The following is a 13,030-nucleotide window of genomic DNA, read 5'->3' on the forward strand; positions in this document are numbered from 1 at the left end:
CAGTTCCTCAGGGCTGGTTTGCACCCCTTTTTCTGCGTCCCAGCCACATACTGCAAATTATGGTTTAGTCTCGATCCCGCCTCGGTAGCCATTCCAGCAGTGCCACAGACCTCAAGGCAGCGTCCAGACACACTCCAACCAGCCAGCACCGATCAGGGTTAGATCTTCTCAGATAGGACAGGCCCTCAGCGGGGGCACAGAGAAGGGTGGGATGAGCCTCAGTCTCTATTCGGCATTTATTTATGGAAGAGCCAGTCTTTTTCTTTTTGGTGTCTGCATCCGTTCTCAATTTGGAATCGCCATTTTCGTTAGTGAATTTGGCCACCCTCTCTGAATCACTATGAGGAGCGTGAGATCTTGTGCATGAACGCTTCCAGCATGCCCACTGTCCTAGCCTCCCCCTGGGGGAAGGAAACAGCCCAAATTATTACTGTCCTGTCCACCAAAGGTTCATACTGGACTGATTCAGACAACCAATCCGCAAGACTTCTTGTGCACTTTTGTTCCCTTTTCTTGCTTTGTCTTTATCACGTAGATCAACACGTGAATCCTTAAGGTATGGAATCCAGTTGGTCTGTTTGAATCTTCAACAGTCTAAGGCTGTGATGGTAGGGATAAGCTGGTCCAGTTAAATCTTTCGCTTTCACTCTGGATTGGAGAGTAATCGCTTCCTGGATCAGTGGAACAGCTTTCCTGGGTGACAAGCTGTTTACCACTTTAGGAAAGATAGAAAAGCTGCTGGATTTCATATTCTATGAACTGAATTAGAAACCCCTCGTGTGAACCATAATGGAAGCATATTTAAAAAAAAACTCCCAAATCTGTAGTATGTTGACAATAGCAAACACTGTAATCAGAAGTTTGGGTTTTTCTTGAGTTTACTCATCATGGACTACAAGGGGCAGGAAAAGCAGTGTTTTTATAATCCCATTTATCTAACCATTTCACACCACCCTTGGCCCACTTTGAGAGATCAGTACCTTAACTCACCTGGCTGGATTACATATTGCAAATTGCTGCGGCCAAAGATTCACTTGTTTATGAATATTTCTCATGTCTGGTACCTAGCCACCACTGTAGCTGTACTTTAGAGGTAGACTGGGGACGGAATTGGTGACAGGAAGCTCTAGGTGAATCTGGTAAAGTGGTTCACTGTTGGTGTTGTTTAGGGTGTAAGTTAATGGTGGTAGGCAGTTCTACACTTGAACAATTTAGACAGAATTCAGGAATGGTGTTTAGACAGTGTTTCAGATCTGATGGCACCAGCAGGAGGATAGTGTATTTTAAAGGCATTCATTGTGCTCGTACCTTGATGGGGGAGTACCACTTTCTGGGCCCCGGCGGCTTGCGCATGCCATTGTTTAGTGTGCGGGTAGGAGGCAACTCGAACTCCTGCTCCGGCATCTTCACCCGAGCGTTCTTGGCCTTCTCCAGCTTGGCACCTTCCTCTGTGGAGCCCTTTTCTCCCCAGCGCACCTGCAACATCAGCACCATATCAGTTAGGCAGCCCCCTCCATCTCACGAATCTGCCAGTGGTATGAAATGAGTTAGGTGTACCGTCCAAGTGAAGACATGGAAATCTGCTATAGAGATCTGCCATCAGACCACTCATCAAAATACCGGATCAAAGCTGGAGTGACACGTTTCCCAGCAAACCGATGGTTAGGGGTTCAACTCCCTGGGGCACTGCTGTTCTACTCTTGAGCAAGAAATGTTACTCAGACTGCTCCAGTGAAATGACCAGCTGGACAAATGAGTACAAACGCAAATAAATGATTAATAATGTGCTCATTTCATGGCCTGCCTCTTTCCTCCTCAGCTCTCCCTAAGTAACTCACCTCCATTCTTTTGATGCCTCCAACTCCTCTGCCCCCGTAATAGGAAGCGTCTACGGTTGGCCACTTCTTCTTGGGCGCCCCGTCATCCTCTTCGTCCTGGAATGAGACATACAGGGCAGGTGGTGATACAGCACTAGAGAGGAGCAATGCACTGTCCTTTCCACACGCTGTCTGCTCTCATATTTACCAATCATATTCGTACAACAGCGTGACTGGGACTTGCACCAGTTTCAGTGGAACATTACATATAACGCAGAACAGCCTCGTATTTTACCCATCCTGCGTGCCAAATTGTAAACCCCTAGTTTTCTTTTTCTTTTAACACATTGCGAGATGCCAAATCTGGGCATGACTTCATTTTTCCATCTTAATATCTTAATGCAAAGCAAATGACCTACCACCCTCCACCCCCCCTCCACACCTCCTCATTCCACTCTTTCCCTGGACTGTTTGCGTCAGATCTCAGGAAATGACAGAAGCCAGCGCTGCCCTTCCAAATCCACCATCAGCCCGCTCATCAAATTTCACCATTTAATTGTGCAGTGTTGCTTTCCTGGAGCTATCTAATAGACTCTGGCCCAGCAGAGGCGGGGGCGTTCACTTAGGAGGCTGATGCAATTCCCCCTTTTCTATGAACCTGAAAAGGGCTGCAGAGATTTGAGTCTCTTCGTTTTTATTTGCTACTCAAACTCACTCATAAACATGTTTTGAAATCCCAGCATGGAAATGGAATTTATTGTGATGCAGCAACACTCAATATATTTCATGGGTGAAATACAGACCTAGACACTGTTAAGCTACACTGTGCTGTATTTTCACAGTGTTGCACAACTGGCAGAGACACTTTTGTTCAGGAAAAACAGTATGTTGCAGATGAATAGGTTTATTCCATGCTGAAAAGAGAAGAAAGGAAACAGAGCGTTTCGGCTGTGGAGCCTTCTTTGGGTGTGAGCAGATGAGACAGCCAGCGGTATGAGCCATTTATTTTGAAACTCGAAACTGTAGAAATCACATACTCAATTGGCTATCCACCTTAAATAGGGAAGAAAGGTGGAAAACCTGGGATTGTTCTACTGAGTTAACCCCTAGCAGTAGCCAGGTAGGGACTGTTAGGGTTGATCTCAGTCCTTTAGGGCCTCGTATCTTAGCAACTGCTATTGATTGTGTTCAGTGTGTCAAAAAGAACATGACTAGATGACAAAATCTGAGGACACCATTCTGCTTGATTGGTGCTTGACACCACGCTTTGCAAGATTTCAGTGACACTGGTTGGGTATAAAAAACAGGTGTGGTGTGAGGGTGGATCTTTCACAATCAGAATTAATTTCAAGTTAGTTCTCAAAACAAGTGAAAATTAAATTGTTAATCTGATAATTGTCTAAAATAGTGCTAGAGAACATTTTCACTTGTTTTGTACTGTAGATAGGCCTTATGTAACATAGTTGAGAGAAATTTGTGAGAACAAATATTTGAAGGTCAAGAACATAATCCTGGCTGTGAAATTTGGAGAGTTTTTTTGGGGGGTGAACCAGTCACGCAAAACATCATACATTATGAGTCCTCAATTAAAAAGTCAGAAGGAATTGATAATGAGGCAACTTCATTTTAGAGCAAAATGAGAAAGCAGGAGGGAAATCGGGCAATCAAGGAAATGAGTCTAAATTTCAAGAAAAGATCAGTGACAATCATGAGGGTTCTCTTCAAAACAGGCAGCTAATTCTTTTTTTTAAAGAAATGTGCACTCTGACAGTCTCTTAATAAAAATAATCATAGCAAAGGCATAGAATTGTGCTGAAGTGTGGTGCTATCAAAATATAGAATCATAACAATCTTGCAACCTACTGTATGTTATCAAATGAACAAGTAATAGGTTCTTTGGGTGCACACGTTGTTTCAGCAGGGAATAAACCTGACACAGCTACCTGCTTGAACTGCTTATGTTATCGAATGTCAGAAGCAAAGCAAGCTTAACCTGATCAGTAGCTGGGTTGAGGGACCTCCAAGGAAAACCAGGATGCAAGTGGACGGAGCATTGGCAGACCCATAGGGGGCACTCTTACCTCTGGACCAGAATTGTAAACCAATTCCCCTGTATTGTTAATTAAAGTCCTGATCCATGTAATCATGAATGGTCGCAAGGCATTGTTCATGGTGAGGCTTATCCCAGCACCCTGCATATACTCGACTCTTGGCTTGTACAATCTGGCCTCCCTGAGTTTTCTTAAATTCTTTGAGTTAGCTGAAGCTGTTGTTGTTGATATTAATATCAGCATTATCATCTAGCATTCCTCATTGTGAGTCATGAGCACTTCTGCTAATCCTCTTCTCCTGTTGGATTGACTATTGTGTTGCAGTGGTGTAATGTATTTTGAAAGGGACTTGGATTGCACCCAGAAACAGATGGTTTTGCAAGTGGTCTTAATTAGAAACACTTTAGCGCAAATTAAAAACTCTTCTTCAGCCCTGGTATATTTTATCAATGCTATGTATTGGTGTTGGAATAGATCATTTATTTTTGTCATGTTTAGTCCTTAAAAACATGAGAGGAACTTGGCTCTTAATTTGTTTTTTTTTTTAGCTAATCTCTGATTATTTAATCAAAGACAGATTGATCCCATTGCATATCTTATAGGACTTGCTATAGTTATAGGACTCTGCTTGTCATTTGAACAGTTTCGTTCCTTTATGATCAGCTCCTCAAGATTTGAAGTTTTGGAGTCTGGCCAGTGCATTCTCCAAACCATCCTGATGCTATTTAATGTCTCCAAAGCTAGCCAACAAACAATATCGGGACCGCTCCTGAGACCCATTTCTGAGAGTGTACGGTCAATCCGGTACTTTGCTTTGAAAAGGCCGACTGTACAAGAGGAGGACGTTTAGCCGCAGACGGGACTGATTTTCATCAACTTTGATTACGCAATTTGATTCTGTGTTTCTCGCATTCAGAATGCCACTTCCTCCAGTCTGACCCCAGCAGCCCCATCTACCAGCCCGTGATCCTAATGACAGGCTTAACAGATTAGTGCCTACTTCCCCACATCCCTAGCTAGAGGCATTGTTGTGCATCCCAGTTCCCCCTCACATCAGCAGACTGCACCCTACTCAGCATGAAAGACACGTCTCAATTTAGGGCCACCACTGGCCGAGTTATTTTAAGGTAGGTTCGGTCTTTGGCGGACATCCGCATCCCTATAGATCGTCACAACAGGCTCCTCCAGCAGAAGTTTTGTATTAAATTAAGTTGAGAAGGTGGGTGTCAATTTGAAGGAGTTTATGAAAGGGCTTGTATATACTGCACACCAGTAAGGGCTATTCAACATGCTCAACCTTATAGTTGTCATATATTCGAAAGCCAATCAAACACAAACCCCCTCAGCCCTGTACATTAATAATAATAATAATAATAATAATAATAATAATAATAATAATAATAATTGCTTACACTTATATAGCGCCTTTTCTGGACACTCCACTCAAAGCGCTTTACAGGTAATGGGGTCTCCCCTCCACCACCACCAATGTGCAGCATCCACCTGCATCCACATTAACCCTGCTCTTCCTGGAACAATCTTTCGTCTGCGTTATTATAGTATTGACTGATCTTTCTGTCCTGATACTCTGACCCTCTGGGTGAGTTTTGTTGTAACTTGTTGCCAGAAGCAAGCGGCAGCGGGGCTTTTAAGCTCTCTTGCCGAGTGTGAAATGGCATGGTCTAAATGGGGCAGTGAAATGTAGTTGAATTCCACATTCAATGTACCAATAAATACGTTCATAACTGCCAGCACCAGGCCGCTGAAGCAATCAGTGTTACTTTTTGTTAGTTTGTCAGGCAGCCAAAAGTCAAAGATCAGCCCCTTCTGTGAAGCACATGAGTATGAGTGTAAACACCCTGCAAGGAAGAATTTGTGTGGGGCAGGGGGGGGGTTGTTTGTGTGCAGGCACAACTATTCAATCTCAAAGCTCAGCCTGTGTATTTCTAGGCCGATTTCGACTGTCAAGGACTGGGGATCTTGTGAGACATTCCTTAAGTCCTGGCATTTCCTGTTTTCAGGATCAGGCTACAGGAGAAGCAGAACAAAGAGAGGGAAGGAGACTGAGAAAGGCAAAGCAGAGAGAGGTTTGCATAAGACAAGAAGAGGCTTCAGGCAACATTTCGCAAAGCCCTGTTTATTTAGGGGCTTTGTGAGCACAAGACTTTTGTTTTTGGTTTTCTGGAAAAAATATTTTTAACATTTAGTCTTAGATTAAGGAAATGACATTTGATTAATGAGCTATTTTTGTTTTTCTGTTGTTACAGAGCAGCTGTCTGATTTCCCTTTTTTCACACTCACATTTCAGATTATTTCACATTCAAGTCCTCTATGTCTGGTTTTGTTTAATTCGACTTGGTTCTTTAAATTATTTAACAACTATGCAAAAATATCCTGATGATTAAGTGGAACACTGTTAAAAAATGTAATAAATGCCAAAAAACTGGAGAAGGTCCTGTACTTTGATTCTTGCATTCTCTTTGTAGAAGACAAAAATAGGCTACAGAGAAGAAAGAAATGTGCAGTAGCTGATTTTGTTACAGAGACACTGTAACAAATTCAAAATCGGCTGTGCAGGCATTTTTTTTTCAGTGATGTGCCAAGTTACTCTATTATGGTTAGCACACTAATCACTCACTGGGAGCAGGTGTGTAAAATCTGGAGTGGCACAGGCAGGGAAGACCTTAAATTTAAGATGAATGTGATAGGAGTGAGACAGAGACCAAAAGAAATAATGTGTGGGTAAATCAAAGCAAGAGGAAACAGACGAGGCACAAGAGAAGGTCTGGGACTGTTTCCATATGTTCCTGCCCCTGGTTTAAGACTCCGAATTCTTGGGGGTGAACCATAATGGTTCAGATGGATGATGCAGAACTAAAGGACTAGCTCCCGAGTGACTCATTCTTTCAAAGACTCATTTTAAATGAAGGTACAGTAGGTTGCTCCTATCAGAGTTGGGGTGCTTCGGCTATAAAGCTTGCCCAAGACTTGGGGATCTTATTGCTACCTTCTATAACACTACATTACTGAACAATATACAGAAACTATACTGTTAAATAGAAAAGTATCCATGTTATAGAAAAGATATTCATCCAGAGATTAGCAACATTCCAGGGCTTAAGGGAAAGTCTTACACAGATAGGATGAAGGAACTGAACGTGTTTAGAAGACTACAGGGGATCTGATACAAGTATTCAAAATCCTCAAGGGCATTGACAATGCCAACACAAGGGATTTCTTCAGCTTAAACAGCGAAACACAAACCAGAGGGCACAAGAGGAAGTGCATTTATAATTGAGAACAGGAGGCACTTATTTTTCCAAAGCCTTGTGGGAAAATGAAACAAAATACCCAACCATGCTGTTGAAGCTGATATAATGGCTTTTTTCAAGAAACAGTTGGATGAGAGTCTTGTATCAACAAGTGACAAGTACATTAGATAACACGGAAGCATGTGACATGATTTATTTACATTTCCGGAAAGCTTCTGGTAAAAGTCCCTCACAAAAGAATGATTTTAAACTCAAAAGCCACAGGAGTTCACAGTATTGACTGTATACAATGTTGAAGCTGACGGCTTCTTTCAAGGAACAGCTGGATGAGATCCTTGAATCAGCTAGCTACTAACTACCAAACGAGATAGAAGGGTCAAGTGGCCCCCTCATGTTTTTTCAAGAAATGACTAGATTCCTGGATCAAGACGTTCCCAGGAACCCAATGGATATCATGGGCCAAATGGCCTCCAGTCGTTTGTTGTTTTTTCTAGTTTTTGAACTGGCTTGATAGTGTCACTAAAGCCTGCAGGCAGCTGGCCTGGAAGACAAGTGCTGCTGTTGGACAGCAAACTGAGAATATCAGCCCATTCCCAGTGATGCTAAGAGACTCCCAGCCACGGACGAAATGGAAATATGGCCCCGTCTTCAAGCTTAGCCATCTGGGAGCCTGGCCTGTATAGATTGGTTAAAAACGCATCGAGTAACAACACACGAACGACTGCAATGGGTCTTACCTCACTGTCTTCTGGGACAGGGGGTGGTGGCTCTCGAATAATCTGTGAGAGGAAAAGAAAAAAGAAAAAGAACGATAAAAACATAAAAACACATGCTCCCATCAGCCCAGGAATTTGACCTACATTGCTTTGATTAGTGCACTACAGCTGGAATAATTTGTTTAATGTGTTCCAAGAAGCTGGGCTGCATGAAAACACATGACTAAAAACGTTGTTTTTTTATGTTATTTACAAGGAAACTGTTATGGCCCGACAATATGCAAGCCATGTGTGCCTTTCGTAAGACATAGTGGGAGAAAGCAAGGGGTCTCTGCTGCCACTCTGTTTTTTAAAGAGAGCTGGATCTTATGAGTTTAGCTCTGGTTCATCTCTTTCTTCTTTGACAACCTGTCATGAAACCTGATTAACTGGGGTGTCTGTGTAGTAGGTGAATTGGGAGTAGGTGAGTTGTAAACCACAAAACATTAAGACCAGAAAAGAGGCAAAAACTCTGGTTATTTCTGCAATGTAAGAATGAATATGTTTCAATCTGATTGAATTTATTTGCTGTTTGATAAATGATAATAGTTTAAAATATTTAAATAGCTAAAAATAGTCTTTGTGTTTGAACCTAGAATACTCCAGTGAACAGTGGCAAACATGGTCCAGTATTAGTTGGGGTTTTGATTGTTTGCATTGGTTCTCAATCAGCTAAAATTTGGTCAAATTAAATTTGGATATGAGAGACCCACGCCTTCATGCAAAACCATTACAGTATGTTCAAACATGTTTCTTACTTTTCCAGAGAACACTGGAACTTGTGAAAACTAATGGAAAGAAAATGTCACAGCATGACTTTGAGATTCCCTTTTATTGTTAATTAACTGATACTATTCGCCAGGTGAACCTACAGTATAATAACTAGCAATGTGGATATTGGCCACCATACGTCAATAAAATTAACTATGGCACCTCTGAAATGACACAGAAATTAAGTTCCATTCCACATTTCTATACTGAAGATCAGCTGGATCATTTTCGGTCTATGAGCAGATGTTGCTGAAGCACGGTTATGGAAATTGACTTTTTCCTGTGCTATCCTTGAGGTGTTTTCCATTAAAACAAGGTTGTCCCATTTCCTATGGTAACATGGGATACTTTTCCGAAACAACACCACTTAAGGTGTCCCTTGGAAATAAACACAATAATAAAAGATTTTGGACCTGAAAATGTGTCAGTGGAAAACCAAAGCTAAGATTTAGAAATGAACCCAATTTTCCTGATGTTGCCCTAGATATTCTTGGCTTACCAGTTTTAAAAGACACAAAATGATACTCCACTATTTGCAATATGCCATAGGAATGAATACTCTCTAGGGCTGCTAACAGCAGTTTGGCTGGGTTCAGCAAAGATTACATATTCTTCAAATAAATGCATTTTAATTAGGGCTACAGGCTACTAGTCAAAACTCTTGGCCATTGTAACAGAAGAAAACATCTCGTCAGTGTTGATAATGGCAATGGTATTTGAGCTCAGCCCTCCTGCTGTACCGTTTCAGGCAGTGACCCCTCTGTCTCCCGTATTTTCTCTCTAAAGACACTGATCTCACTGCTGTTCCACTGGGAGGAGCAGCGCAGGCCTGACACACAGACACTGACAGCAGACACGCGGGCTTGCAGAACCTGCCCACGGCTCACTCGGGATACACCCCTGGGGTAAAACGTTGCCCCCCACCCCCACCCCCACCTCATTCCTCTCTTCCAAGAGCTTTTCCAGCTCTGAATCCAGATTGTTCTCCAGCATTTCCAGCGTTTTCTGTTCCAAGATGAGAGAGAGTTGGGAAAGAGGGAACAGTGCCTGGATTTATGTTTTAATTGTGTTATGAGAACGATTTTCCCTTTTGTTTATAAACCGGTTTTGGATTTTTCGGTTGCTGCGCAACACTTCATCCTGCTAGAATTCCACACAATCCCATGAACTACCAGTGCACTCCTTCCCTGAACGCAATATCTAGTAACGTCTGTGACTGTGCTACCTCAACTTCTAAGAATGGGCTCCATTTCTCCCACAACATAAAGTTTCATTTGCACATTTGCTAATCCTCAAAATTCTCAAACACATCAAAATTGTAGGTTTTTTTCTGGAGCCTTTTCGAGAAGTGGATTTGGTGAAATTATGGATTTTTTGGGAAACCTTTGAATCCTTTGTCCGCTAATTGGACACCAGTAGGCCAGCTTTAAAAACCTCTGTGATGAATGTTAATGAAATGAACTCAATGTGCTGCATAGGTCTCTGCAGCTGAAGCCAATGATTGTGATACAAAGACAAAAAGCAAACTGTGCTAAAATCCCACTGTGGCTTACTTTTTTTAAAGGGTTTAGGCCAGTTTGATTATGTTGATCTATTGCTATGCTTTCTCTGTATATCTATTTTGCCAGTGTCAGTGCTGTGGAAATTAAGTCAAAGTCAATGTCAATCGTATCATTGTTTAACAAACTAGTTTGGAGAAATGTACTTTTAAGCATTTGATACATGACTAAAGGACATTTTTCTGGCTTTTTGTATAAATAACATCCTGTAAAAGTAAAACTTTCCTCCAGAGATCCCTTGAGCATTAAACAGAAATAGAAATTTTAGAGGCGGTGGGGTTCCTGGGGCGGAATTGCGTTAAGGGCTTCAGATCAGTTGCAAGCGCTTTAACACATCAATCAAGCTGCTTCTGTGCATCACTGTATAGCTGTGGATGGAACATAATATGCTTAAGGTGAGTTCAGCTGAGATACTGGATCACCTGAACACTGAAAGAACCAGATAATAAAGTGGATGGTTTGTAAAGGCAACTGTGACGGTCCTGGTGGAGATCGTGGGAATGTGGGAGGGAACTTGGCACCAGACTGCACACTCACCACAGTGCAGCAGAGTGGCCAGAACCACCACAGCAGGACCAGGGCCAGGAGAAGGAGGAGGATCAGCAGAGCGATGGCCAGGATCGTACCGTCGGACTGCAATACGCAGGAACAGAGACGTCCGAATTTGAGAGAAAGTACTGCTGGGAAGATATTCTCAGGCCTGGCTGATTGTATCTATTAATTACAGTCAATGTCAAAATATCCCTACAAAGACAGTATTTCCTTACACAATGACGATATATGGTACATATACTGAACTCAAACGCCTCTCTTTGCATTCTTTACAAGCATGCCTCCTCCATAGCATCTCCACCTTGGCTTACTCAGTCTGAATGGGCTTCAAGCCTCCTCGTCCTGTGGCCAGGAGGTATCCCATTTATCAAGCGGGTTAAGCCAAACTTTTCTCACAAAGCACTTACTGTACAAAGCATTCCATTCTTGGATGTTTTTGTTCCTAGTGAACTTTTTCATCATAGTAAGTAAAAATAGAATGAAAGTCAATGCAAAGTGCTCTGAAATTAGGTGGTAGGTGTTGCCTTCACTTTGATCTCTTCATAGAAGTTTCTGTCTCTGGCAGAAAGGTCACCAGACAATCTGGAACTAAAAAACTGTCTGATGTGGCAAATGGAACTTTCTGATGTGGTATTTTTTATGTAAAAGACTGTTGACAAAACAAGAAAAAGAGTCCTGTGAAAGGTTTGATGTTATTTCCCCAACATTTGTCTTTTTAGTTCATCATCACAGATGTGCATGGTTCCTCTCTGTTTTCAGTAGGAACTATCTGGACTACTGTAGGGGTGTTTTTATCCAGGTTTTCTTTTGGGAGGTGTGGAAGTTTCAGAATTCATTTTATCCAAGAGAAGCAAAAAAAAAAAATTAAGGTAGCAGAGGTGACATGCAGTACTTTACTCACACAGCTCACAGTGGTGATGGTGACCGAGCTGGAGATGAAACTCAAGCCTTCATTCATACTGACGTGAAGGGAGGCTTGCCTGTGACAGAGAGCAATGTGATAGGACACATTCAACCCCCAAAAAACTTAGGCTACAGAGTCTAGAAGAAACATTTATGCAGGAACTCTCAAATAAGCCTCATAAATATTTTCATTATGCAGCTTCATTGTATTGTCTTCTCAAACAGAGAAAGAAGTCTACTTGACACGATAGTAAATGTTCCAGGAACTTGGTCCCAGGAAGGAGAGAGAAGCAGACAGAGCAGAGACACAAGGGGAGAGTCAGAGACTGACGGAGGAGCAGAGAGGCAGAAGGAGGAAAGACAAGCAGGTATTTTACAAAAAAAACCTTGTTAAATTCAGAACTACAGGTTTTGAGAAGCAATGTAAATTCGGAATATATTTTTTTTTTCATTCACTGCCCCGATGTGAAAGTCAAATCAGATTACTATGAATTGCTTGGAATTATGCAAAGACCAATTGGCCTATGAAGTGTCACTCCATAGCTGTATAGACTCCGCCAGTGACAGCCAATCATGCCATCATGCTGAGGAGTACAAGAGTTCAGGAGGCAAGGGTCTTGACTTACGTTCCCACTTCCTGTAGGACTGGAGCGGGACAGAGCAGGTACGTGTCCTCCACCACCAGGGGCTTTTCCACTAGAGGGAGACAAGGAGAGAGGGGGTAAAGGGGTGGTAAACACTCCGGCATAGCTAGCTGTCTGTAGAACTTTGTGAATTCCTCCTAGGGAGCTTACCTCCAGTTTGTAAGAGCCTACAAAACATAGGCCGGGCAGCTGGTGTTACCATTCTGTTCCAATACTTAGATTCAACCAGTATTTTATTCTGCAATTTAAAAAAATCTAGAAATTGGGATAAGAAAAGACTTGGAATAGAAAGGCCCAGGATTGCTAAGACTACGGTCTTGTGGATTGTATTCAAATGTGTTGCACGTGCTGCGCGTTTGGTTATTTCCTGACCTGCTAGCAAAGAATACCACTAATCTGCACTCTTTTCATCTGTCACTTCAGCACTGACCTGCTTTCTGTCTCCTGAAATCTTTCAAAGTGACCCACTGCCCTCTTGGGGTCAGAGCTTACATAAATGGATGTGTAAACTGTTTATGTCTTGCAAATTAGGGTGCATTAGAAGATGACTAGTATGTAAGGAGAGCCCCATTGATTTTTAAGCACCGAGACACCCTTGTTTTTATGGCCAATGTAAGAGACATCTTCAGAGGAAGGCTGTGATTGAGCATTGTTTGGTCACTTTGCTCCTGAACTCTTCATTTCACTGCATTGTCTTTCAATACAG

General features: G+C 42.2%; 1 protein-coding gene across 1 annotated transcript in view; it reads right to left on the bottom strand.

Annotated features, from left to right (window-relative positions):
* The window catches only part of antxr1a (ANTXR cell adhesion molecule 1a), a 58,635-nt gene that overhangs the window by 20,721 nt on the left and 24,884 nt on the right, over positions 1 to 13,030 (bottom strand). Inside the window, exons 11-16 of the mRNA XM_088624112.1 lie at positions 12,307 to 12,376; positions 11,679 to 11,757; positions 10,763 to 10,858; positions 7,878 to 7,919; positions 1,839 to 1,934; positions 1,309 to 1,476 (exon numbers count right to left, since the gene is read on the bottom strand). Of these exons, the coding sequence (XP_088480238.1) occupies positions 1,309 to 1,476; positions 1,839 to 1,934; positions 7,878 to 7,919; positions 10,763 to 10,858; positions 11,679 to 11,757; positions 12,307 to 12,376 (551 nt within the window). The remainder of the gene's footprint in view (positions 1 to 1,308; positions 1,477 to 1,838; positions 1,935 to 7,877; positions 7,920 to 10,762; positions 10,859 to 11,678; positions 11,758 to 12,306; positions 12,377 to 13,030) is intronic.

The sequence above is a fragment of the Lepisosteus platostomus genome, chromosome 3 (assembly GCF_059453375.1).
Source record: "Lepisosteus platostomus isolate fLepPlt1 chromosome 3, fLepPlt1.hap1, whole genome shotgun sequence".
NCBI classification, from domain to species: Eukaryota; Metazoa; Chordata; class Actinopteri; order Semionotiformes; family Lepisosteidae; genus Lepisosteus; species Lepisosteus platostomus.